Source organism: Euleptes europaea, chromosome 11, assembly GCF_029931775.1.
Source record: "Euleptes europaea isolate rEulEur1 chromosome 11, rEulEur1.hap1, whole genome shotgun sequence".
In the NCBI taxonomy this organism is placed as follows: Eukaryota; Metazoa; Chordata; class Lepidosauria; order Squamata; family Sphaerodactylidae; genus Euleptes; species Euleptes europaea.
Genome location: NC_079322.1, coordinates 7,532,814 through 7,560,558, shown reverse-complemented (window position 1 = coordinate 7,560,558; position 27,745 = coordinate 7,532,814). Strand labels below are relative to the sequence as shown.

Below are 27,745 nucleotides of genomic sequence, written 5' to 3'. Positions count from 1 at the left end.
CTGTCAGGAAATGTGATTTGCCCTCTCATCTTTCACTCAGATAAAACCCAGACGTCGTTTTAGAGGTGCTGTAAACCATAACGTGTGCTTTGTATTTTTATAATATTTTTTCCAGTGTCAGTTTCAGATAGATTTATTGTACCTATATTTTACCAATTGTAGGGTGAAAAAAGTTCTTGTAAGTTAATCATTAAACTAAAATTTGCCATCCCCACTCATTCCACTGAGTACAGAAAATATGAGGATGAGATAGAGTTGCCAGACCTCTCGCCGGCTATCCTGATTGCCTGCTGCCCCTGCTCAAAGCGGTGGAAGGAGAATTATTTTTTAAAAAACAGGTCTTGCTCATGTTGTAATGTTACTTCTGGCCCCTCAGGGTTGCCAGGCTGTGCAACACCAAATTTGAGGGTGGAGCCTGGGAGAGTGGGGTTTAGAGAGGGGAGGGACCTCAATAGGTTATAATGCCATGCTGTCTACCTTTCAAGGCAGCCATTTTTTTTCCAGGAGAAGTGGAATAAGTGTTTTAAATAGTGATTAATGTGTCTGGAGGTCAGTTGTAATTCCAGGAGATCTCCAGCCCCCACCTGGAGGATATACTATAGAAACGAAAATACCTGTACTGGAGGATGGCAACCCCAGATACATCACTGTCAAGGAAATCCAGAAGTGACATCTATACCCCGCTGAGGCCCCTCTCCTCCCCAAACCCTGCCCTTCCCAGGCTCCAGCCTAGGCTTGCCATTTGCCTGGTTATGGCGGGAAACTGCCCACCAATTAACCAGGCAGCCCCCCGATCCTCACCTGGTTGGCAGGCAGAAGCAGGCCCTCTGAAAGGGGGGGGAGCCATCGGCACGCATAATGTGCCTGTGCAGTGGTGACATCACTGGCTGGGGTTACCCCGGAAGCGACAGAGGTGCTCTAGCATTCTCCCCCCCAAAACTCTATGGCTTTCATAAAGTTTTTGGAGAACAATGCTAGAGCATCCTGTGCGATGCCGGCACTTCCGGGGTAAACTCGGAAGTGATGTCATTGCTGCGTGCATGCAGATCGCCCCCTCCAACCCCACCTGGAAGAAGCTTCTGCCGGTGACGAGGGGGGACCTGGCAACCCTACTCCACCCCCAAATCCGTAGGAATTTACCAACCTGGAACTGGCCACCCTACTGGGATTAGAAAAGGTTATGACCATTAATGTGTACATGGAGATCCTACTCAGTATTAGTATGGGGCTGTCATGATCCTAGGCTGAGGCCTACCGGCCTGAGGGAAGGTTTTCTTCCAGAAAAGCCTGAGGCTTTTCCAACAGGCCTATAGTTCCCAAGCACCTTCCAAGCTTTGTGATTGAGCTGGGGAGAAATAGAGGGGAAAGCAGAAGCCAGTCACTGGTGAGGAGCCAGAGCCAAGATGCCCTCCCTCCCTTGGCTGGAGGGGCAGGCAGGCAGGCAGGCCCTCGTGTCCAGGCGGCTTCCACAGGGGGAGGGGGAGAAAGGAGAGTTCCCCAACGGCCCCTTCCTCCCTCCCTGGAGAGAGGGAGATGCACAGTCCATCCATCCTCCCCCCCACCACGGACATGCCAGTTCCCTCCTGGCCAGAGGGAGGGGCAGGTGCTCACCCCCCCCTACCATACTGGGACCTTCGGGCTCCAGATTCAGGGCAGGCAGATGCCCGAGCAAAGTAGCTTGGCTGGAGGAGCCCCCCCCCCCCGGCTGGGGAGGCAGGCAGGCAGGGCCCAGGCAGCTTCCACGGGGGGTGCTCAATTTGGAACCAGTGCAGCTGGTGGAGCACTGGTTGGACATGTGCCCTCCAAGGGGTCCCCATAAGGATCTGAGCCACTGCATTCTGGACCAGTTGAAGTTTCTGGAGCAGTCTTAAGGGAAGCCCTGTGTAGAGCAAGTTGCAGTAGTCTAGCCTGGAGGTGACTGTTGCATGGATCACTGTGGTTAGGTCGGGGCGAGAGAGGTAGGGCACCAGCAGCCTGATCTGGCAGAGCTGGTAAAATGCCACCCTGGCTATATTAGTGACCTGTGCCTCCATCTGTGAGGGAGGCATCCAGAGTCACCCCCAGGCTGTTGACGGATGCAGCTGCTGTTAACTGCACACTGTCAAGAGCTGACAACCCACACTCCCATCTCCCCGGCCCAACCCCTTACCCCCCTCCCAGGGGCGGCCTGAGCACGGCCTTGAGCTCGCTCTGTAGCCCTGGGGGCGAGGGAACGAGAGCGGCCATACCGAAAGAGAGGCCTGCGCGGCAGGGAGGGAAGAGGTGGCAGCCCTCGGGGCAGCTCACTCTCTGCCTCCCCCTCCCGTCCGGGCTGCGGGCGGCCTCAAGTGAGAAAGGCGCCGCATGGGGCTTCCTCTTCCGGGCGAAGCGCGTCCAAAGCAATGAGAATTTCTCTCGAGCCTTTCTGAAGAGGGACTCGAGGAGCTGACAGCAGAAGCCAGGAGGCAGCGAGCGGGCTTACCATGCAAATATCTAAACGGCGGCTGCTCCCTCCGCTGCTTAAGAAACCCCCAATCCCCACAGCAGGCCAGTCAGCAGCAGCAGCACGTGGTCGCCCCTTTGTAATTCGAGCGCCTCCTGAGCAGACTCTCTCCCCACAGCAGGCCCGCCAGCAGCAGCGGCACGTGGTCGCTCCGACGGAACCCAAGCACCTCCTGCGCAGACTCTCTCCCGGCCCCCCCTTTCGCTACTCAGCCTGGCCCGCACATGGAAAGAGCCGCACTCAAGGGCTCAAAGAGCCGCCTGCGGCTCGGGAGCCGCACTTTTGCGACCCGTGGTTTAGGTCATAGTGCTGTTCTTTCAGACTAGTTATACATATACTGCGCAATTGTATTTTTTTAACCTCCAGGTAGTGGCAGATCTCCCACTATTACAACTGATCTCCAGCCGATAGAGATCAGTTCACTTGGATAAAATGGCTGCTTTGGCAATTGGACTCTATGGCACTGAAGACCCTCCCCTCCCCAAACCCCGTTCTCCTCAGGCTTCGCCCCCAAAATCTCCAAGTATTTCCCAACCTGTAGCTGGCAACCCTACCAATGGCCCTGCAGGGCAGCTGCCATTGGGAGCTTTCTTTCTTTTCTTTTTTTTAAATTTTTTTTATTTTATTTATATAATTGGGGGATACAGAAGGAAAAAATAGGGAAATGGTAAGACATTAAGTTAAAAAAAAAAGGAAACAACAATATAATTAACAATTTCCATTAAAAATTAACTCATCGTATTCAAAATATTAATCATTTGTAAAGCACTATGTCAAAACAAGAATATACATTTTACAATGTTAAGATCGTTTACTTGACATTCAGTTTCCCTTTAAAAAGATAACGTAGTATGTAATATATAATATAACATATAAAACCTTTGTAATTTTTTAATAAACGGTCATGCTGATCTTAGTTTATGTAACTGGAATTCATGTAAGTGTAAAATGACTCCCATTTTTCGTCAAATTGTTCTATAGATTCGTTAAACTTTGGGTTTAAAACAAAAGTCAATTTGGCCATGGTAGCGTAGTCCAACATTTTTTCTTTCCATTCCTCTATTTCTGGTGTGTGCATTTGTTTCCAAGTTCTTGCTAGAACCGTTCTGGCAGCTGTTGTAGCATACTTGAAAACATCGTGAAATTTCAAAGGGATGTTTTGTGGTACCATACTAAGAAGATAGTATTTGGGGTCAAATGTTATCTTCGTTTTCATTATCATCTGAAGTTCCCGGTGGATCTTTTTCCAATACGTTTGCAGTTTGGGGCAAGTCCACCAGACATGAAAATAAGAACCATCTGTATCTTGACATTTCCAGCAGACACCTTTTTCCCCGGTGGAGGACATCTGAGAAATCATATTTGGAGTCAAGTACCATCTATAAAATGTTTTATACCAATTTTCTTTTACTTCTTGAGACACAGTATATTTAAGTTCAGAGGTACATAGTTTTTCCCAGGATTCCATATTAATCATTTCACCAAAGTTTTGCATCCACTTTATCATGTTAATTTTGACTTGTTCTTCTTCTGTATCATATTTCAAAAGGAGTTTGTAGATTTTTCCTAATAAATGAGAATCATTCTTAGATATGATCTGTTCGAATTCTGTCAGTTCTCGAAATGGCTGAGGATACAAACAATCTTTTTGTAAATTAGATGTCAGTTGAGAGTAGGTCAGCCAGTTCAATTTTTGAAAATTTTCTTGAAGTTTAACTAAATTAAAAGTCAAGTTAAACTTCAAGAGCTTTCTTGGCAAGTTAAGAGGCCAGTCTGTCCCTGCCTATAGTGGAAGGAACTTTCCAATAGAATAAGAGTCTCTTCCACTGTAGGAAGGCTCCTTCTGCCAGAGGAAGACTTCCACGCTTAGCTTAGTAGATCTAGCCTAATGTTTACTCCTGTAGAGGTGGTAACAAATGATTGCCTCTGGTACCATAATGGAAACCCAAAGGCAGTTAAATGTGGCCATGAGTTTATAGAAAGGCTCCCATGAGCCAATTCTACAACTGTGCTCCAACATCTGCAATTTTTAGATTCTGGGCAGAATTTGAGAGGTAAATTTTGACCACCTAAAACAATACAGGTCTACTCAGAACTCAGATCTTTTCAGTTGGGTTACTTCCAGGAAAGCGTGCTTAGGATTGCACTGTTAGTGTGTTGGACTTTCATGCCTTCGACACTTTGTGTTCAAGGTACAGCCTATTTGTGTGTCAGTGTGACTTGAAAGGTCTGACTTGTGAATAATAAGGTCAGTTGGGCAATTCCTGTTAATCATAATCTCTTGTTCAGCTACAAAAGCCAGAATCACGATTAGATAAAGGCAACAGTTGAGTTGCTCAATATGCATGTTTAGACCTTTTGAGTTCAATGCGTCTAGTCACAAATAGGTTCCTTTAAATTCCAAATCCTATCTAGTGCATGTACAAGTACACAGGGGTGGGTGGGTATGCTGGCAAGTTGCAGCTGACTTATGGCAACCCTATCATGATCCTATATTTGTGGATCCTGTACTTTCCTTGAGGAGTGTGGTTCCCTGGTGCTAGGTGTTTTCCATCCTGACCTGGATGGCCCAGGCTAGCCCAATCTCGTCAGATCTCAGAAGCTAAGCGGGGTTGGCCCTGGTTAGTACTTGGATGGGAGACCACCAAGGAAGTCCAAGTTTCCTACTCAGAGGCAGGCAATGGCCAACCACCTCTGTTCATCTTTTGCCTTGGAAACTCTATGGAGTAGCCATAAGTCGGCTGCGACTATGGCATTTCCCACTACCAGGTGCTTTCTACTAACCTTGAATGAGCAGAATGCACCCAGGGCCAGAGCACTCCAGAATAGAGTACTGCCTCCATAATGTGAGGCAGCCTGGAGCCAGTCGAAGGAAGGTATAGGATTGCAGCTATGACTGTGGCAGTGAGACTAAGGACCTTTTCTGTTGTGGCTTTGTACCTTTGGAACTACTTCTCTATGGAGACTAATCAGCATTTAGAAAATTTGTCAAGACCTTCCTGTTCAGAATTGCTTTCACTGTTTGGGATGGTAGCAGAGAGACAGTTTTATTGCACTGTTTGCTGAATCTTATTTGTTGGTTTTAGAATCTGCTATGTTAGAGTTGCTTTATCTTATTTTTCATTGTGGTGAGTAATGGTCGTAAGCTTGATAGAGAGCCTGATATAGCTGGCTAAGCTTTCTGTACATTTTGAAATAAACACTTTGTGTGTAATAACCAAGGGCTGTTTATCTTCAGGAAAGATTTGATTCTCCCATTCCTTTCCTTTCCTTTCCTTTCCTTTCCTTTCCTTTCCTTTTATCCCTTAGAAGCTCCTTGATCAATTGATCTTGAGCAGCATATATCTAGTGTTGGAGGGATATAAGGACTGAAACAAATCTTGCCACTGACAATGTAGCCTTGGGGTCCCTGTCGCTTAGTAAAAAAGGCATTATGTCAGTCACATAGGCATTGGATTTGTATATTAAAAGGGGGGAAATATAGTGTGATCGAAGTTCCTCGTAAAAGCGGCATTCCAAAAGGGCATGGGCTAATGAGTCAATAGAGCCAGAAGAGCAAGGGCAGATCCTGTCTGAGTATGGTATATTCAGAATTCTGCCCTGCATTACCATAGAAGGATTAGCATTCAATCTAGCCAAGCAAAAAGCTCTACAGAGACGAGGAGTTGTCAGATAATATGTATAGGCAGGCAGACCACGTGGAGTTGGTATTCCGAAGAACTGGGATGAACAGACTCGACGAGCACGAAAAGTAGTGCTGTTATAATCGAGCTCTTTAATGTGCTTTTTAATTTGCAGCAAGATGAGAGTCAGTCCTTATCAGGGAGATCTGTAGGAGACATCTCCCTAAGCAAGTTAGAATCTGCTGTAGGAGGACACACTATTATGGTTGGTTCCAGAGGAACCGGGGCATTGCCTTGAAATAGGTCAGACTCTTGGGCGGGCTGGCTTACTAAGTCAGGAGTCATATCAACCGTGTGTTTGGAATTTGGTTGGTGCTCAGTTCTAGTAGAAAGGGAAGGTACCCTTGGTTTAAAAGGGGGTAAATGGGCCTGTGCTGACTTAATCTGGGTAAGGTTATCTTTAAGGTTCCTAGCCTCATTATTATATTGTTTTGTTCCTTTGTTGGGAGAATGTGAAAAGAACTAATTAGTTTTGCATCCTCCATTTCGAGTATATCATCAACCGGGTTACATGGCTGGAGCAGAGAGCATCTAGAATCTGGTGGTAGGCTTGATTTACGGTACATGAATTTTAGATTTGAATCAACTGGGGAGGCATTCTTTAAACTAGTTGGAGACAGATATATTAAAGGCTTATCAACCTTGTGAGACTCAGCCTGGTTTTGGGGAGCAAATTTAGTTGATTTTTTAAAGAGGGGCTTGGGAGGGATCTTAGATGAGAGCAGAGGTGCTATTGTTGTGCGAAAGGATTCTTTGGGGAAAATGCCGAATGTCATTAGTCGGTCCTGATTTTCAAGGATCAGCGCTGGGATACGGGGGGAATAAAAAGTAAGGGACAGACGATGTTCACTTAATAATCCTGGGAGTCTATCAAAGTATATCAAGTCAATATCACTTGGGTGGCAGTGCAATAAGAATGCTAAATGCTCTTTAATTCGCCATTTCCCATGCCAGCTTATAACACGCCCCTGGTAAGAATGTATGCTTAAAGAGATCCTGAAGCTATCAGGGATAAGGGTAGGGTGATTAGGATAGTGGGACCTTTGTACTCCATGCCTTCGAAAAAGTGGGGTTCTGTGCATAGGTGCAGGAAGATTGTTTTCCTGATGGGAACCTTTTGGTGCAAGATCAGGGGGATTCTCCCATTCAGTCTGCTCAGAGTTTGATCCCTCTATGTTCGTGGGAATTTATTCCAAGGATATTACGTGGAAGTTTGCAAACTTTAAAAGGAGAGCCATGGATGCCACCTCCCCTCATCAAACTTTTAAGGAACCCGTTTTCCCCCAGTGTCTGCAGAGATCACAGATATGAGATTTTAAAAAAAATGCTATTGCCATGCACTTCCAAGATTTCATAATTTAGGAATTGTGATAAAAATACTCTCATGGTTTTTTTTTTCTTTTTTAAACCCAGTTTCCAACAAGTGTAGACAGCAGGGAAATACTTTTTATGTGGTTCCTGGGTACACATTTCCTTGAGTCAAGTAGGTCTGCAAAATTGCACCCAAAGATTCATTGTGATTCTGTAATGTGAATTTTGTGATTTTGTTTTAATATAACCAAGCAAATGCAACAGCTGCAACAAAACCAAAACTGAACAGCAGCAAGTTGCATAAAATGTCTCTACATACCCTAAAACACCTGCAAAAAGACATCAACCGAAAAAACTCCACTCGTATTGTAGATCAAATAAAAATGTCTGTAAATTTATAAACATGTGCAATACATAAAATACACCTTTAATAATAGCAAATAGTCAAGAAAAGGCCAAACGTGTTTTGACAACCGTTGTCATCAGTGGCCCAAATTAAACAGACAAATTCACAGCGATCAAACATTATAAACAATACACAGTAAATACACAGTAAGTCTGGTCTTACTATATCATGAAATAATAAATCTGAAAAATAGAAATATACAAACGGGGACCCTCAAGGACTTGCCGGGTCACTTCATTTCCCCCGTATCCCCTTCCCCACACTATTTCATCTTTCACTCTTCCCGACAACCCCCATATCCTGTACCTTTTGCCTAGTTCTTTCCTTCCCACTCACCAACCAATCTTTCTTTTATCGGCTCATACCCAATCTTCATTTATTATAAGTGGGAACCTCAAGGAATTGTGGGGGGCGTCTCATTTCCCCCTCCCCACTATTTACTCTTTCCCTTTACTATGGTAAAACCATAGAGTTGTTGCAGTGTCACTTCCAGTTTAAACCAGAAGAGACGTAGGCATGCCGGTGTGATGCCAGCGCGCCCAGACAGCCCTTAGTGGCTCCTGGGGGTTGCCAGTTACAGCTTGGCAACTCTGGTTGTTCCTGTAAGCATGACTGCTTGTTAATAAATTAAAGGGCTCTGAACAGTTTTTCAGGAAAAGAAATCTACGGAAATTTTATTTGAAAGGCGCATGACAAGGAACAATGGGGACTTGTCTTCACAGACAAATACTTAACGAGTGGACAAAATACTCCTTTTGGCATGTGCCATACAAAAGAAAATCGGTGTAGTAACTGGATTAGGATCTGGGTAACCCAGGTTCGAATTCCCACTCTGCTATGGAAGCTTGCCAGTCATGCACTGCTATGACCAGTCACACCCTCTCAGCCTAACCGACCTCACAGGGTTGTTGTGAGGATAAAATGGAGGAGAAAAAAATGATTGAAGTGCTTTTGGTCCCCATTGGGGGGGATGGTGAGGGATAAATGAAGTAACCCATTTATCTAATTCCCAAGTGTGCAGGGGCACAGTGACCTCCAACAGGTTATTCTACAGACTTGGGGTCTGCAGAAAAATCCAAAAAGTAAACAAACAGACAAACGGGGGTGTAAATTCCCCCAAAACTAAATAAAGCGTTCATGCACATGCATGGAGAACGCACCTACCTTTGGCGGCTGCCTCCAACCCTGCTGGGCCAGGTCAGCAGGGATTCTGGCAGCCGCTCAGGCTCGCCTGATCTGGCCTTTGTGTGTGTGTGGGGTGGTGGTGGCGGCAGGCGAGCTCAGAGCAACTCCAGGGTCACCCGATCTGTCCTGTGGGGGGCGGGGTGGCAGGTGAACTTGGAGCAACTCCGGGCTCGGCCAACCTGGCCTTTGGGGGAGGGATTCCCCCCACAAATTTCGTGGGCTCCCTCTTGTAAATAATAATTGGCCACCTATCATCTGTGTTTCTGTTCTATAGAGGTTAAAGTTGTTGTGCATAGAATTGTGAACTGGTTTATTTTTCCTTTCCCTTGTTGAACTGATTGCCCCAATTGCCTTCAGCTCAGCAGTATACCCTTAGGGATGACGAATGCAGAGGCCTTTCTGTTTAGTATCTGACAGACCCATACGGCAGTAGCACTGCCAGTTACTGTCAAATGTCCAGTTAAGGCCTTCAGCACAAGATAAGAAAATACTTGTTGAGTGATATGGGCAGGGTGATACAGTACAGGGTACAGTTTAGTCGATGGACCCTGGTTTCATGCTGTGAACCTTCTGCATTGTTTCTCTGGCATGCATGTATTTTTTGGAAATGAGAAAAATATGTCTGAACTGGCACACTTGCACTTATAATTTTCTCTGTGTAGTGTGGTAATCTTTAAAGATTAGGAATGCTGTGCTAATCCTTGGCTCTGTATGTGTGTGTGCATGTATTCTTATATGCTCATATTATAATATATTTTACATGCACATTTCACACATACATATTCATCTTAAAGAAGCGGACTCTCAACTCTACAGAGGGCCCAAACTGATGTAACATGATCTGATCACCCGGCTTTTTTCTTCTTTCTTTTAAAGTAGCTGCTTATTTGATTGGGAATGTGGTATTCCATGAAGGAAATGTTTAACCTTTTCCAACCCATCCTATTTCTGCAATCAAAATCCCCCTTCCTCAGATGCCATTTGCCCTGCCCGCTAGGAAGAAAAACAGTGATGCTGTTTTCTTAGATGTTTGTTAATGTAGTTCTTTGTAAGCCACTGTGACTCTAACAGCCCATTCCTGAGCTGGCAGCGTAAGGGGATGGCGGGGAAGAGGCTCGGCGGCTCCTCTTCCTAAGCCGATTCCCGTACGCAGTTAAACAAAAAAAGCCATTTCGTGGCTTTTTTGGGTTTAACTGGGGCTTTTCGCCCCGTAGGGAACAGCGAGGCTGCGCCTGCTAAAAAGCAGGAATCCCATCTAAAAAGCAGGCTCAGCACCGCCATTCCCGGCGCCATCATACCGGGCTGAATCGGGATAGGGAGCCGCCTAACCGGTGGCTCCTCCTCCCGCCCCGCCTCTGGAATGCCCTCCTGCGCCACGGAGAGGCCACGCTGGCGGAGGGGCAAGGCGCGGCTCAGCCACCCTCCCCGCCGGCGTAAGTGCGTATAATCTCGTAATTACACGCACTTACGCTGGCGGCAGGGTTAGGCCGCCTCCTAAAAGGTTTCAACCTGAAACCTCAGGAATGGGCTGTAAGAGTCTTGTTATGGGCTGAACATTTTGAATAGAAGAGAAATTTAGGAGTGCTGACTTGGATTCTTCTGGACCCAGTAACGCTTGAGAGGTCTAAAGCAGGCTCTCTGTTCCCCTTTCCTAGCTAGGCTTCATTTCAGTGGCAAAACAGCAGAATGCTATTTAGAAAAACAGCAGAATGCTATTTAGAGAAGGTCAAAATTAGCTCTCTTCATTTGTATTTCTGGCCACATATTGAGGGTTGCCAGCTTTGTGTTGGGAAATTCCTGGAGATTTGGAGGTAGATCCTTGGGGATGGTGGGGTTTGGGGAAGGGACCTCAGCAGGGTATAATCTCATAGAGCCCACCCTCCAAAGCAGCCATTTTCTCCAGGGAAACTGATCTCTATTGCCTGAAGATCAGTTGTAATAGCAGGAGATCCCCAGGCCCCACCTGGAGGTTGGCAACCCTACACATGTGATTATTCTTCAGGAGTATTTTGTAACATTAGATTCATTTGAGCATTCCACCCTGTACCTTCTCCACTGAAATGAATGAAGCTCCTTGTGTGTATTCAAGCACTTGTAGGACTCTGAATCGTGGTGATGGGTTTTAGATTTTATTTGGAGAAGAGATATTTAGTGGTAGAAAGTAGGGTTTTCAAGGAAAGAGATGTTCAGAGGTGGTTTGCCATTACCTGCCTTCGCATAGTGACCCTGGACTTCCTGGGTGGTCTTCCATCCAAGTACTAACCAGGGCTGACTGTACTTAGGTTCCGAGATCTGACAAGATCAGGCTAGCCTGGGCCATCCAGGTGAGGACACAGAGATACTTAGTCTACATTTATTTAGTAAACATTTTCTTCCATATCTGTAAGGGGATTAGTGGTAAAGTGAATATATGGGTTTTTTTTCCTGATGTGATCTTAAAGGTTTTCACTAGAACAGCTGAAATTTAATGCAGTGTGAGGTAAATTAGGTGCTCTTCCTCAGAACAGATCTTACCCAGATATGACCACAAGGAGTCAAGGAACCTTCTCATTCACCTCCATTCATATTTTGTGCACTGAAATATAACTGGAAGTTGTTACAGCATATTTAATAGATTATATCCGCAACAGATGTCCATACCAAAATTATAGTAAAATGGAACATTGTGCTCTAAAATTGCAAAGTAATAAGCAAAAATTTATTAAACTGTTGGTAACACAAACCATTATAGCAATTAAAGAGTTTGTTTCCAGTGAAAAAGAGTGCAAAAATCATGGGAGGAATCAGACTTTGTATCATGCTGCAAGGTTTTCTGGGACACAGTTTATTCCAGCAGGGCTTTCTGATAAGGAAATGGAAGCTCCCTTTTAAAGCATTGCTTTTTTATTTAATTTGGAATAGGGTTGACATGTCACTTGACCAGTCATTTGACCCCTCCATTATCTGACTTGTCAAATATTCCATGAAGCCAAGAATATCAATGTGTAGGTGGCAACTTTCCTTGTTAAAATTTAATCATAGTGCTATTTTTTGGAAGGCTGGAAGGGAGGGGCTGAGTCCTGTCCAGCCCTGCAACCGGCAGAGGCAAACTCAGCAGCAGGGCACAGCGCCTCCTACTGGCTGCCTGTGTCTACAGCAGGTCTCTCAAGGCATGAACGGGATACAAGGAGCCAGCAGTTATACAAATTGAATTTTTGTTAATTTACCATGATAGTTTTAACCGATTTGTAATTTAGCAATTCTGTAATTACTAAAGGTGTTAAACCTGTTGGGAATTTGGATTGTTCTAAATTCCAGTGGAGCATAAGGCTGCCAAGCCTTCTGGTAGCGGCTGTGCTTCCCCACCACTACTCCAAGCAATGGTGGGAGAAAGATGGGGAAAAATACCTTGGTGTCATGTATAGTGCTACATCACTTCTGAGGAAAACATGGAAATGATGTGGGGTAGCTCTAGGAATTGCTAGAAACTCTATGGTTAGAGTTTTCAGCAATTCCTAAAGCTATCCTCCGTCACTTTCGGATCTTCCCGCAAAGTGATATAGCTCCACACACGACATCCCTGCCCCCAGCCCCCCTGCCAGTTGTCTGGTAGTTCTGGCAACCAGGGGAGCGTCTGTTACAGCAGAAAAACAAGTCTCTTTAATAGAGACTTAACACCCCCCCAAGATTTTGCTACAATAAATCTGTTAGCGTTTATCATGTCGCAAGAGACTTGCTCTTTTTGTTGTTGTTGTTCTAATAGTAAACATTTTAAAGATACTTGATCGTTATTCGAACAATATTTGACTGGTTAGTTTTGCCAAATCTTTTTTGACTGGTCAAAACCCAATCCCAATTTCGGTTCTTTAGTACTGAATAATAAACGGGTAAATGGCTAGGGAATATTAACAGGGAACAACTTCTGATAGCTTCCCCCTTGTAGTTGTTTGGGGGCAAAAACATTCTGTGAATGTTGTGATATGCCAAGAACACTGCAGTCAGTAATTCATGAAAGAGCCAGTGTGGTGAGCACATATGGCTGCCGTAATTGAACTGAAATATCTCTACCTAAGACCCTGGAGAGCCGCTGCCTGTCTGAGTAGAGGATACTGGCCTTGATGGACCCTCATTTTTGCACTGGCAGCCTTATACCACCCAAATATCATGTTTCCACTCCTTGGGGTGGTGGACATTTTTACCAACTTCTGTATACCTTCCACACTCCCCACTCCATGTTGTCCCTCTTATAATGCAGGAGGGTTTTTTCCACCAAGTATCACCCTCCAACGGCATACGTAGATAGATCACCAATAGATGGATGGATCACCCATGTGGAGTCAGTGACCACCAAAGCTGCAGGAACATTCTGAACACCATTCCCAGTAAACATACATTCCTTCCCATTCTCAGTAAACATTCTCAGTAAACATACAGGTGAATTGCATTCAATGGACCTTATTAAATTGAGCAAACGAATAATTGTCAGAAGCAACCATGAACATGAACTGGGATAGGCTGGAGGGAGAGATACTTGGGTGCAGGATATTGACTTCTTGGTCTGCTGTCTTAGGACAGTTGTCTCAGCCAAAAAAGGGAGGCCTTGATATCCCCTGCTCAGTTATTGTGATGGGGAGGAGGAAGGAGGAAGAAAGTTTGTGTTTGTTTGTATTTCACAGTTAAGTGTCCTTGCCCAATGCATTTTGTCCTCATCTGGTTTAAACTAGTCTGATAACTCGTCCCCCCCATTTTATCCTTTAACTTTCTCTGCATGTCTAAATGAGTTAATTACCATACTTCAGTAAACAAGGACATCGATTTATGAGCTTTTTGCTGGGTTTTGGCAACTTGTCCCTGCATTTTTCGCCTGAAGCAGCTTTTCTACGAAATAATCTGCATAGAGTTAGCTTTCAAGACATTCAGCGGGACATCTTAAGGAGACTTAGTTGCTGAGTAACTGTCACACAGAGGCGGGTCTTAGTATTACTGCTCCAAATTACATTTCAGTCAGCGTGATAAACAGCATCATAATACCTTTGACTCAGTTGTCATTAATTATAACTGAAATCTGATCTCAGCTGGGGGTTTCCTTCATAATTATTGCCTATAAAGACAGACGTTCATATGTACAGGGGTAATGAACCAAGGCCTGGCAAGTCCTAAGAGGCTAGCATTTTACCTACACCTCTCAAAAGATCTGGAAGAGTTTCAGAATTTTGCTTCATAAATCATACTACAATGAATATGAAATAATCTGGGTCAACATCCAATTGGCAATACCCATGGAAAGTTGAGAATAGAAATCTGCAAGAGCTTTAATGTATTAAATAACTAAATAGTATTAATTTCTTTGATGACAGTGCATGACAGTGACATGTACTTAGAAATTAAACAAGTTTAAGCATGTCTGAGAGAGAGAGAGAGAGAGAGAGAGAGAGAGAGAGGAATGCTCAATAAAAGAGCTGAACTTCCATTTTTATTAACTTTTGTCTCCTTTAACTAAGATTACTCATGTATCAAAAATCAGCTTGGGTATGCAAGAGTAATTATCTACATGAAATCTCCTATTTTCATGTACAAGGGATCATTGTGTACACAGTATTGGGAGGGAGGGAGTAATTCCATGGAACGTGTGCCGATGGAAACAGGTTTGACGCTACTTAGCAGTGTGGGGGTGGGGGTTTGTTTTGCTGTTAACATCCTTGCAATTTCTGTGCTGCTGTCTCACACTTGGGGCAGCCAGACAGTAACACTTCTTAATTTTCTAAAAAAAGAAACCAATTACACCAGCCACAATCGGAAGGAGATCATTGAAAATGGTATCTTGCCTATTTTCAGAGGCCTCTCTGCCTTAAAAGATTGCCCAGTTCTATCCTTGACTTTATCAAGTAGATATTTGGACACACAAGTCCTCAGTGGAAGTAATCTTCAGATGACACCGTGATTGGAGAATAGAAACCAGTTTGTTCCTTACAATGGATAGTATTTCTTCTTCCTTGGCAGCATTTGCTGCAAGGCAATCAATTGCACTTGATTTTGGGCCATGAGGTGAATTATAACTTGGTGCAAAGTATGTTACTTCATTCCTTAGGCCAGCGAATCCCCAACATAGCACCTGCCAGTGTGTTTTCTAGAACCCAGGTTTTCTGAGTCTCTGGGATAACATTAGAAGGGTCTTGAATGGAATAGATAAAAAAACAGGGAGCTTTGGATCACTGCCCGTCAATGAACTCCTTCCACAATGTTGAGCTCATCCCAAAACACCTGTATCACAGCTGTGGACCCTCAAAAAGAAAGATTTCGGGACACCATGATCTGCAAATGTAAGCGACTGTAACATTCGCAGTCACCTTCTAAGTGTGTGGAATTTACTGAAGACTAGACAGACCTTTGCTGCCAACAATTATGTCACCAACTGAAGCCTACTTGGACTTTTACAATAGAAAGAACAATGATTACCTAACTTATAGTGATTGGATAACAAAAAATGGGAAAATTAAGACTTCAAGACCTACAGAAAAAGGGTACCAATATTTAATGGTTTACGTATTGCCAATTAGTTGACAGATTAAAGACGGACTGTTTTGCAAGAGGACACCCAAGAAACCTAACAGAATTTGAATCAATAATATCTAAAACTAAAGATCACTTAGTGACAAATATATACCAACTTCTTTTAAAATATGATGTGGAAGCAGAACAAGTAAAAACCTGTATGGTCAAATGGATGCAGAATTTTGGAGAGGTGGTTTCGATGAAGCAGTGGGAATCACTTTGGACATCCGAGATAAAATTTACCTCCTCACAAAGTATTAAAGAGAATTGGTATAAGATTTTTTTAAGATGGTATCTTTCACCCAAGGACCTTAAGAAGATGTATAATACGGTCCAAGCTAAATGCTGGAAATGTTCTGATGCGGAAGGAACCTTCTATCATCAGTGGTGGACTTGTCACAAAAGCCAAAAATACTGGCGAATGATACATTCAGAACTCCAGAAAATGCTCTGGGAGAATTACAGATTGGATCCCAAATATATGTTAGGAATGGTCCCACCCCAGTTAAACTCCATGCATAAAGAGCTTTATCAATATTCAATTTCAGCTGCCAGAATTGTGTATGCTAAACACTGGAAATCGAATATAACTCCAGATATTACAGAGTGGGCCAATAAACTCTTAGACTTTGCTTTGATGGCCAAACTATCGCAATTGGTCAACAAGAAACCAATGGAAGAATTTGAGTTGAAATGGCAGCCTTTTTATGATTATTATTCAAACAGCTTATAAACAATGTAAAAAACTAGAAAGTAATTTAGCAGAGAATTTGTAGTGATATATAAAGAGTAGCTATGTTTTGCTATGTTTAGATATTTGATAGAGCTTTAAGACATTCTAGGGTCAAAGATAAAGGACAGAACTTCCAGTAGTACTTTTATTTTTCCTTTTAAGCATAAACTTTGTTAAGGCTTGGAGGATAAAGTATGTTTTATTTTACTTTTCCCCTTCCCTCCCTTTCTTTCTTCTGTATCCTGAATTTATAACTTTTTTTAAAATGGAAAGTGCTGACTTACGGTAACTCCATAGGGTTTTCAAGGCAAGAGAGGAACAGAGGTAGTTTGCCATTACGTGCCTCTTCGTAACGACCCTGGACTTCCTTGATGGTCTCCCGTCCAAGTACTAGCCAGGGCTGACCCCACTTAGCAGCATCCTAGTTCTGATGAGATAGGGCTAGCCTGGGCCATTAAAATCAGGGCCGGCTTGGCTTTAGAGACCAGCCTTTTTGTGTCTCTGAGTTTGGCAATCTCTCTTTCTCTGTGGCCACTCAAACAGGAAACCTCCCCCTTCTTTCGAGATTGAAGCCAACTAGCATCTCTTCCCCTAAGCAAAGACCCCCCTAAACAAAGACCCCACATGTCTTCCCCACATAGCAGCCATTTTATGATAACTCCGCCCCTATGACAACCATTTTGTGGTGGCACCTGCTACCCTAATTCACAATTCCAAAAGTGTCTGCAGGGTGAACACGGTTAGGCACAGATAATTATTCTTTCATCAGTTTGTATCAAGCTCCAGGTTATAAGACTGAAAACAGGACAGGTAACCAGTTCCTGTGTTTCTGAGGTACTGAGAATTCCACCCTTTGCATTTCTTTCATTTAAGGGGGATCATGCTAGCTACAGCATTTCAGGGATTGCTTTGTTCAATAATAATAACTGCATAAGTCTTAATTGAAGTATTATGATCTATTCTAATTATCTTCCAACATACCTACCACTCCATGTAAGAGTTTTCATGCTTTTTTAAAAGGGGGAAAAGCCGAGGGATTGTCTGTCTAGAGAGATTATAATGTTAACTATTCCACTTTTAATTGATGCCGTTTACTTAGCCCTTACTAAGACCTTGTTCAAATACCTTGAAAGGGATTAAGGAAACATCAGATTAAGTCCCTCTGAGGAACACATATTTGTAGCCTGGCTGAGCTCTCCCTTTGGCAGTTCTGGAGGCAATGTGTGGATGAGGAACTGTACAAATCAGATGGCTGTATTTCCTCATTCGTTCTTTGGGAAGTCACTCCACTCGTGAAGTGCTGCGGCCAGAATAGCAAGGGATCATCTTTTGCCTTTCCCAGGGGCTTGAGCTCAGCCCCAGAACAATATATTCAGGAGGTCATTTTGGAATCGGTAACTTCATCTTTGATTTCCTTCCTCATATTCAAGACATTATTTAGGAGCACTCACAATGTGAACAGGATCCTACCTAACCATCCCTACCCACTCTGTTTATTTTTGTTTCCAATTTTTAAAAAGTCCCACCCATGTTTTAAGGAGCTCAGTATAGTGTACATCATCCCCTTCTTCATGACCCCTATGAGTAGGGTTACCTAATCTGGCTTGGAAAATTCCTCAAGATTTGGGGGTGCAGCCTGGGGAGGGCAGAGATTGGGGAGGGAGCTCAGTGGAGAGGTGATGCCATCTAGTTTACCCTTTGAGATAGCCATTTCCTCCAGGGAAACTGACCTCCGTCATCTGATCAGTCATAATTCAGGGAGAACTCCAGGCCCCAATTTGAAGTTGGTAATCATACCTGCAGCTTAGGCTGAGTGAGTGAGTGAGTGAGTGAGTGAGTGAGTGAGTGAGAGAGAGAGAGAGAGAGAGAGAGAGAAAGAAAGAAAGAAAGAAAGAAAGAAAGAAAGAAAGAAAGAAAGAAAGAAAGAAAGAAAGAGCCCCAAAGTAGTTGGTGGGATGACCATGAGGAAACAGCCATGCATAAATGGCCTGTGTGAAATGGAAAACTCCACTTGCAAACAATTGCTGAAGTGCATTGATAGTGGATTCAAAGTGCATTATTTAGGGTGCATGAAAGCATGCCACATCTCTGCTCCTCACTTGCCTTGAAGACACTGTGTGTGGGGGGGGGTCACCATAGGTTAGTTGTGGCTTGATGGCATTTTACCTTATAGGACTGCTGTAAGCAATGCATCAAAAGAATGTATGTGAAGCATTTTGAAAGTACTGTATAAATGCTAAGTGTTCTTTAATACATTTGTGATTTTTAACTAACCTGTATATGAACAGCAGCAAAAAGTTGTTTTCAGCATGATTTCCCCCCCTTTTCATGCAGGTTTGAGGATGGAACGGTTTCTTTCCTTGATATCATTGCATTAAAGCATGGATTTGATGCCTTGGAAAGACTTACAGGTCAGTGTCTCCTAACACTTTTAGTTTTGCTGATTTCCAGTCCACTACTATCAGGGGACGGACAGGAGAGAATCTCATCCTATTACCCCCTCCCATATTATATTTTGGACCCTATTTATAGGCTTGCTTTAGGGTTACCAACACTCTGGCTACCCAGTCCTGGGGCCTGTTGATTTCACATTGAATAGGAGGACTAGTGGTAGTACTTCCACGCACAACTAACTATTGTACCATATGGTATCAGGGAGTGTGTTATATTCACAATCCTCTAGCTTTCATGAGATGGACTATCTACCACACAATTAAGATCAAAATCAACTATATGTTGAACATAAAATGTACAGTAGTTGAGCAATTAGTGCCAGAGCCGCTAACTGTAGTGGTTAGAGTGTTGGACTAGGAACTGGGAGAACCAGGTTCGAGTCCCCACTCTGCCATGGAAGCTCGCTGAGTGACCTTGGACCAGTCACATACTCTCAGCCTAACCTACTTCACAGGGTTGTTGTGAGGATAAAATGGAGAAGAGAACAGTGTAAGGTACTTTGGGTCCCCATTGGGGAGAAAGGTGGGGTATAGGTAAACGGTAAAGGTAGTCCCCTGTGCAAGCACTGGGTCATTACTGACCCATAGAGTGACATCACATCACGACGTTTACTAGGCAGACTATGTTTAGGGGATGGTTTTCCATCGCCTTCCCCAGTCATCTACACTTTATTCCCAGCAGGCTGGGTACTTATTTTACTGACTTCGGAAGGACAGAAGGCTGAGTCATCCTTGAGCCGGATGTGAGCAGAAGTTATTGGACATCTTAACGAGAGCCATGGAATGTGTGAGCTAAGTGATGGCTCTGGCATAATGTGTGCCCAAATTATTCTGGCCAGTTCTCCTGCCTCCTATTAAACGGTAGGAGGTCAGGCCAGCACAAAGGGACAGACTTTACATCTGTAGGTCACTCACTGTGAAATGATGTTCTGTACTTAAAGACTGTGGCCTACAGCAAGCAGTATGGGGAGGAGGCTGCTGCAGCAGGCCCGGGAGACCACAGAAAAGCAGTAAGAGAACGTCCGTGCAAAGCCAGCTTCTTTTTACACAGTCAAGAATATATGTGAAGGATCTGAACACAAATTGTCAGCTTGTTGAACATTCACCAGTGCTCACTGCAACTTAAAGCTTATTTATTTTCTGCATTTATATCCTGCCTTTCTCCCCCAACGGGGGACCTAAAGCAGTTTACACTGTTCTCCTCTCCTCCATTCTGTCCTCACAACAACCCTGTGAGTCGCTTAGGCTGAGAGTGTGAGACTGGCCCACAGTCACCCAGTGAGTATTAGCAATGATGCTGTCATTCTGTTGAGGTGTTTTTTTGTTTGTTTTTTTGCATAACCGTGGCTATCTGTGTTTGTATGTCCTAAAATAAATATGGAGTTTTGGGGGTGGGAAAATAGGAAGAAAATTAGTGTTGATCGTTTAAAACTGTATCAGATCAATCAGCATTGCGGCAATTGAATGAGCAAGTATACGGAGCAGCTGAAACCTTGCTGCTGGTTGAGTTCCCATTGTATTTTAAATTTCACTAGATTGATTTGTCATAAGTGTTTGATAATTGAGAAAATTCTTACTACCCACAGCTTGCTCATATGGTAGTTTATGTTCCCTGAAAGTACTGCTGAGATAAGCTTGCTTGGCAGGGATTGGTTTGAAATATCTAGCACTCTTCATGCCTATATATGTGGGATAGTAAATGGAATGAAAAGTCTTTTTGCAGAGAACATAAGAAGAGCCCTGCTGGGTCAGACCAAAGGCCCATCAAGTCCAGCATTGTGTTCAGACAGTGGCCAACCAGCTGTGTCTAGGAAGCCCACAAGCAGGATGATTGCAGCAGCATCCTCCCACCCATGCTCCCCACCCATTCTCCCCAGCATACAGGCTCTGGTCCTGGAGGGAGTAGATATCCATCATGATTGGTAGCCATTGAGAGCCCCGCCCTCCATCAATTTGTCCATTCCCCTTTTAAAGCCTTCCAAGTTGGCAGCCATCACCACATCCTGTGGTAGCGAGTTCCACAAATCAACTATACACTGTGTGAAGAAGTACTTACTTTTGTCTGTCCTGGCCGTAAAATTTAAGAATCCTGTCTTTTTGAGCAAGCTTGAACAATACCTTGATTATAACAAAAGCTTGGGTAAGTGTGACGAGATCCCTGTACTCGAGAAAAGATCAGCGTCTGTGCAATAAATGGAGTTTATACGATGCTCCTTCAGTGCCATTTAACGGTTAACTCTCTGAGCATTAACCAAGCCCAGCTACAGATGCAGTGTATTGACAAAGCCACACTAATGAGCTGTTGGTCTAGTTGGTTGGTATAGTGCAGACAGTTACCAAATGACCCTTTGGCTTTCACTCAATTCAGTTTAATTTCTAAAGTACTCAACGTGTTTCATTTGGTCCAATAATCTTTCAACCCCAACTATCCAATATTAATTTAAAAAATCAGGAATAATTAAGAATATCAGTATCTCTGAGTTAGCTGAATAGAAGTAATCATAAACAGATTGAAAAAAACTCACCAGAAGATGACTACTTCAGTTATCTGTACCAGTGTTTCACTGGCTGAATATGCAAATGTATCTAAAGATTTAAAGCATGTTTGCATCTTACCCCCTTGCAAACAACAACCAAGAAGGTTTACACCAATATGCAGATGATTTGCATGAAGTGTATTAGTACGCAGCCACAGTAATTAAATAATTTATTAAAACTATCAAGAGTTTTTCTTAAAGGACTTATTCAAGGATAAAAAACCAAAGCATTGTGGGTAGTTATTGAGCTAAAATGGGAGCTATTGTTGGGAAAGCAATTCATTTATTGGGAAAGGCATGCTTAGATCTTGGATTATTTACCAGCAGCTGTTCATGGGATATACCAACCACTTAGCCCAGTGAGGATTTTTATTCAGAAATGGACAAACAGGAGTGAAGCTTATGGGTCTATTACATGGATTATATCCCAGGGGCAGAGCATTTTCTGCATAAACAAATCATTTTTCATTGTAGGCTTTTTCAATGTGAATTTGAACATTCAGCTCTTTGTTCGATTCAGCATTGATTTTATTTACTGTCTTGAACTATACCTTCAGACATGGGGCTTTTCTGCATGGGTTTTTCCCATTGGTTCTGGCCCATATTGCTTTGGTTTATCCCATGATGTCTGCATGCATTTTTGTGTCTTTAGTTTCCACTTCATTGGTTTTTTGTTGTTGTTGTTATTCCCTGGGGTTTTTTTCTGGTTCTTTAGAACCCAATTTTACCCCTATCTTTTTCAAGAAGCCGATTTTGAGTTGGCCTTTCCTTCATACATAATGTTTGTGTCATTATGCCCTTGGACACCAAGGATGACACCCACCCATTTTCATTATTGGACTGTTGTCATTGTCCAACCCCTCCGAAGACGTGTCGTTTCCTTTTTTTATTTTGCTTAAAAAACGGCCCTAAAATAACAATATATCAATGTAATGTTGTAATTATAGGTTAAGCAGGTTCTCTGAATTTCCAACTTTTATTTTAAAAAGTGTCTAGCCCTTTTCCTCACAGAGATAGAAGGGAAGAGTCCGGTGTGTGTGTGTGTGTGTGTGTGTGTGTGTGTGTGTGTGACACTACCAGTGACGACACTGATGATGACATCACCCTCCTTTAAACATTCTCATTATGTGCGGAAGAAAATAAACTGTCTCCACAACTGTGACAATGCAGAGGGAGGGCAGACATGCAGAAGAATCCTCCCCAAACCGATTACAGTGTTTGTGGATTGAATGCCAAGAAAATCAGGAGTCATAGAAATAGTAATTCTATCTCATTTTTCCTCCCTTGTTAAAGGGGTTTGGGTGCTCCCTTATATCATGAATATTTGTCAGATATCTTGGCTTGTGCAGGTGAGGAGGTCCCTGTTGCTTTTAATGTCTGCGGTGTTCTCCATGCGCAAAGCACTTTATTCATCTGTCTTTCCCAACACTAATTCTAGGAAGAAGGGGTGAAAGAAAGATTTCTCCAAAGGCCAGCGAGTCTAATGTCTGAAGTGAAATTTGAACAAAGCTTCCACCCCAGTATCCAAACGTAATCCTTTGTATGTTATACTGGCCATGTGATCCTTACAAGTGATGTATAATGTACTCTGTAAGATTATCGATCCTTGGTGTCTAAAGGCTAATTCGTGTAGCCCATGAAAGCTGGTCTGCAGTTTTCCATTCTGGAATAAGTGAGAATAAGAAGACTTTAAGTTTGACAATGGTGTTACTTTTTCAAGCAAAAATCATGATCCACAGGCAGAGGATTGCAGGTGTTCAGTATTTTTGAAAATCAGAGCATCTGAGGACCTAATTTTAGGCATCCGAGTATATTGCCCTAGATTGCTAGCACTTTCTTTTTTTGGGGGGGGGGCGTTAAAATGGAATGATTGTTTAGTGAATGGTTGTTCACCGGCTGGCCTATCTGATCTATTAGCACTTGTAGGGACTCAGAGAATATAGTAATAAATCATTTGGACTCAATGGATTGATTCAGGCTACAGCTGCGTGCCTGAATTTGAGGCACAGGAGGTTCAATTCTATCATATTTTTGTGGATTTCTCTCATTTGTTCTCACCTCCTTCCTTAATAGATGTACCTGGCTGTGAGAGGAGGACAACTTGTGAATTGCAAAACACCTGGCTGGTGTTAGGAAGACTGTTGGCTAGACTATTTGTTTTTCAGGGAGTGCAGGATGCTGGGTAGCCTCAGAAGTTGTCATTAGGCCCCTACTAAAAACAATCTTAGGTATAGGTTCTTCTGCTTTCTGTTATCCTGTCTGCAACCTTTCCCTTTTAGGAGTGAACTCTTTAGTTTGGCATTGCTCAGCAGTTTCAAACACACCAACCATAACATCAGTTTCTTGGGTCCCTATCAGACTGACCTTTAGATTGGGTAGCTTTGCTAACTCTCTCTGGGGAATTTCTTGGAGATTTGGGGGTTGTGCTGGGGGGGACGACTTTGGTTTCTCCGAAACTCTGTGGTAAACCATAGAACCCACCCTTCGAAGCTGCTGTTTTCTCCAGGGAAATGATCTCTGGAGTCTGGAGATCAGATGCAATTGCTGTAGAACTCCAGGCCCAACTTGGAAGCTGTTAACCCTTAGCTTAGGTGTAGCACTTATGGACTTAGTTGCTTATCCCTGCTTAGAGACCAGAGGTAGTGTGTCATGTATATATGTTAACACCTGAGAAAAAGTTCCTAGCTGAGAAAAAAACTTATTTCAATAATCAAATTTATGAGGAAGGAGGGATGGAGAAAATGTAGGGCCCTAAGTTATGACCCCTCTCTTGATTACCCTTGGGTTTTATATTTAAATTAAACACTCAACATGGGGGTGACCCTTAAATAACTATGGCTGGTAGATCAGAGCCTAGTATGAGAGCCAGCATGCTATAGTGGTTAAGAGTGGTGGACTCTAATCTGGAGAACCGGGTTGGTTTCCCACATGACACCAGCTGGGTGACCTTGGACTAGTTACAGTTCTCTTCAAGCTCTCTCAGCCCCACCCTCACAAGGTGTCTGTTGTGGGGAGAGGAAGGGAAGGAGTCTGCATATAAAAACCAACTCCTCTTTGTTTTCATGGCTTCTGTGCAGTCCCACATGGGACTGCGCAGGCCAGCCATGGAGAAAGATTTGAAAGCTTCTAGAAGAGAAAGCTCCCTAGGAGCACTCCCCTCCCCCTGTCCGTGACCAAACCGTAACGGCTTTTCCCTCCCAGGGATCACGTGACCGGGAGTGGGTGGGGAGCACTCTTCCCTCAGTTCTCTTTCTGCCGCTGCAGGGAGAACAGTGATTAATAGCTTCTGTGTCTTTCTGTAGCGTTTGTTTGCGTGAGGTAAAATTTTTACCGTTATCTCTTCGTTTGCGCTTGGGAAGATATCTACTCGATGGACATGGCTCTTTTTAAAAAGTGCCGCACTTGTGGCACGAAAATGGCTGCGTCCGACGAACATCAAGATTTCCTAATCTGTTTGGGCAAAGGCCATATTGTGGCCATATTGTGGCCTCATGTAAGGCATGCACCCTATTCACTCAGAAGGCCTGTCAGAATAGACTTATAAAACTTAAGGCGGCCCTATACAAAAAGTCCCTCACACCAGAACAAGCGGGGGAAAGATCTAAGTCCCTGGACTCCCTGGCAACCTCATCTTCTTCTATTAAAAGAGGGACAAAGGAGGTGTCTGAGGACCTCAGGGCTGCGTCTGAGCAGCCAGCAAAGATACATAAGGAAAAGAAAAACCACCTCTCCTCGCCTAAGACCAAGCGTTCAGGCTCAAAGGGAGACAACGCCAGGCACACATACTCGACGTCGGCAGATTTGGCGCCAGCACCTTCGGTGTCAGCGGATTCGGCGTCGGCACAAGGTCGCACTACATCTGATTCTCCGGTTAAGGAAGGACAGGGAGCAACCATACATGATGAGGAAAGCTCCATCCTCAAGACATCATTTGCCATCCAGGTGGGGCTCCAAGTCCCCTAGGCAGAGGTCTCCATCGCCTCGATGCCTTGATGCTGCAGTGGGTGAACCAGTGTCTCCTCGTGAGCATGGCCACAGCCCTCTCAAATGCCTGCAGAGTGTGGAAGCACCTGCTTTGAGGCACCCTCTTACCCCATTGCCATCGGGGTTGGAGGTTCAATTTTTGTCTTCGGTGGAAGACATCATAGAGATACCCGAGGTTGTGATTTCGGACCCAGAGGAACCGACTCCCAGAGACAGACATCGCAGGGAGTGTTTCCACTATTTTCAGGATTGTGCTCCATGGGGATACTGCCCTCCCCCTTGGTACCCTCCTTTTGGATACATGGGCCATCGATGTCATGCCAGCACAGAGTATATCCAACCATTCGAGACGGCCAGGGCGCCTAATGCGATGACCCATTTTTCCTCAATGCCGGTCGACATAGACTCGCACCGACACCAACTGGATTGCATGCCTTCCACGTCTTACTCGGAATGGAAGGAGGTGCTGCCCTCGACTTCGGCTGCAGGTCGACCAGTTGACATAACAGCCTTGACGTCGAGCGCCAGGCAAGTGGTCGACGTAGAGGAACAGGATGAGGACAGTGATCACGGTTCGGAAGCATGTTCTGAGGATACTTCCCTACCTTCCCGAGACGATGCAGTGGGGGACCCCACACCAATTTCACCCATGGAGGACTTGATAGCAGTATGATATCAGCCGTTTTATTCTTTATTCCTTGTCTAATTATTGTTGCCAAATGCGCTGCCTGACCTCCCGCCCTGGTCTTGGCAACTACTTCAGAGACTCACTGTACTGTCTAAGCGTTATAGCCTGTTGTTCTGGGCTAGCGCTCCGCTGCATAACCAGGCTGTCCAGAACAAGAGACCGGGTCACCCCTGCAGAACCAGCCAAAGGGAAGCCATGAGCCTGATTGTCTCCTGATCCAAAGGGAAGCCATAACGCCGAAGCGAGAGCATCTCGTCGCTCTCTCCTGCAGGTCCCCCCCCCCAGTATCCTGTGAGAAAAACATCTGCCGCAATCTGCATTATACTCTTCTGCCGCATCCCTGGAGTGTAAAGATTCACACCTTCCTGAGGTACTGTCGGACATGAGAAGATCGAGACAAGCCATCCCGGAGATATGCAAATCATTGGTGCAAGCTTTTTACAAATTGTCACTTTGCCCGATCTCTGCGGCCGAAGTCTTTGATCCCTATTGTTTTAGATAGGAGCCATCTGGGGGAATCTCAACCCCCCACACCCCAGAGAAGGGTATATTTTGCCCTCCCCGACAGAGCAGTAAGGTTCTTGGTTCTGCCCTACTTCTCCCTCCATATGTCGTGTGTGTTGAGTTTTGCGGAGCTCCACACTCCCCTCCTTTCAGGTGACTTGGCTGGCTCAAGTCTCCGATACATCCCTCTCCCATTCCCCGCTATATTTCATATTGTACCTATATGCCACGGATTTTGGACATCTCCACTTCTAGATCAGTAACATATTACCCAATCAACAATATCCTCTCCTTTGAGTAACGTCTCTAACCCTACCTCCTCTTATTCTTAGTTTCTTGTATGTATGTATGTGCAACACTGAATGAATGAATATATAAACACTTTTAATCTGGAATTCCTTGGTCTGTCGTTATCCTGAGATTCACTGAAAACAACCCTGGTATACATTTGGTGATTCCGCTATATAAATAAATTAGTGCCGCTGCTCATGCTAATTTCCCCAATCAGAGAGCAGTTTCGGCAACATTATGGCCAGCATGGAATTTGCCTTTTTCACAGCAGCCACACACTGGGTTGACATCTTCATTGAGCTATCCACTACCACCCCAGCAGCTCCAGAGCATTCACTGAGATGGACATCAGAATGCACATTCAAATGTAGATAGATAAATATACACCTGGACCCATGTGGCAACTTGGGAGTGCTATTTGACACAGCAGTCCCCAGGTGGCTGCTGTGGCTTGGAGTGTGCATGCCCAGCTTCAGCTGGCATCTTAACTGTGTCCATTCCTGGGTCAGTCAGATCTAGCCACAGTGATCCATGCCTTAATTACCTATAAACTGGACTACTGCAGTGCACTCTATTTGGGGCTACCCTTGAAGAGTGTTCGGAAGCTGCAGCTAGTGCTGTGGCTGGACAGCTGATTGGGGCCAGCTGTCCTGGAGCATGATATTACAGCAATTACATTGGCTACCAGTCTGTTCCTGATCCCGATTCAAAGTGTTGGTTTGGACCTTAAAAGCCCTTCATGGTTTAATAATCTGATGGGCCGTCTTCTCCCATATGGTCCTGCCTGGGTGTTAAGATCACAGGGTGAGGCCCTCCTGACTGTCCCATCAATCAAAGAAGTTCGTTGGGTGGGTACATGAGAGAGGGCCTTTTCAGTCGCAGCCCCATGATTATAGAACTACCTCATGTTTGATCTTCATAAGGCAGCTGAAGACGGTTTTGTTTAGGACTGCTTTT

General features: G+C 44.2%; 1 protein-coding gene across 1 annotated transcript in view; it reads left to right on the top strand.

The window, feature by feature from the left end:
• MOCOS (molybdenum cofactor sulfurase) overlaps window positions 1-27,745 on the top strand; it is a 185,756-nt gene that overhangs the window by 44,782 nt on the left and 113,229 nt on the right. Inside the window, exon 5 of the mRNA XM_056857260.1 lies at window positions 18,666-18,742. Coding sequence (XP_056713238.1) covers window positions 18,666-18,742 — 77 coding nt within the window. The remainder of the gene's footprint in view (window positions 1-18,665; window positions 18,743-27,745) is intronic.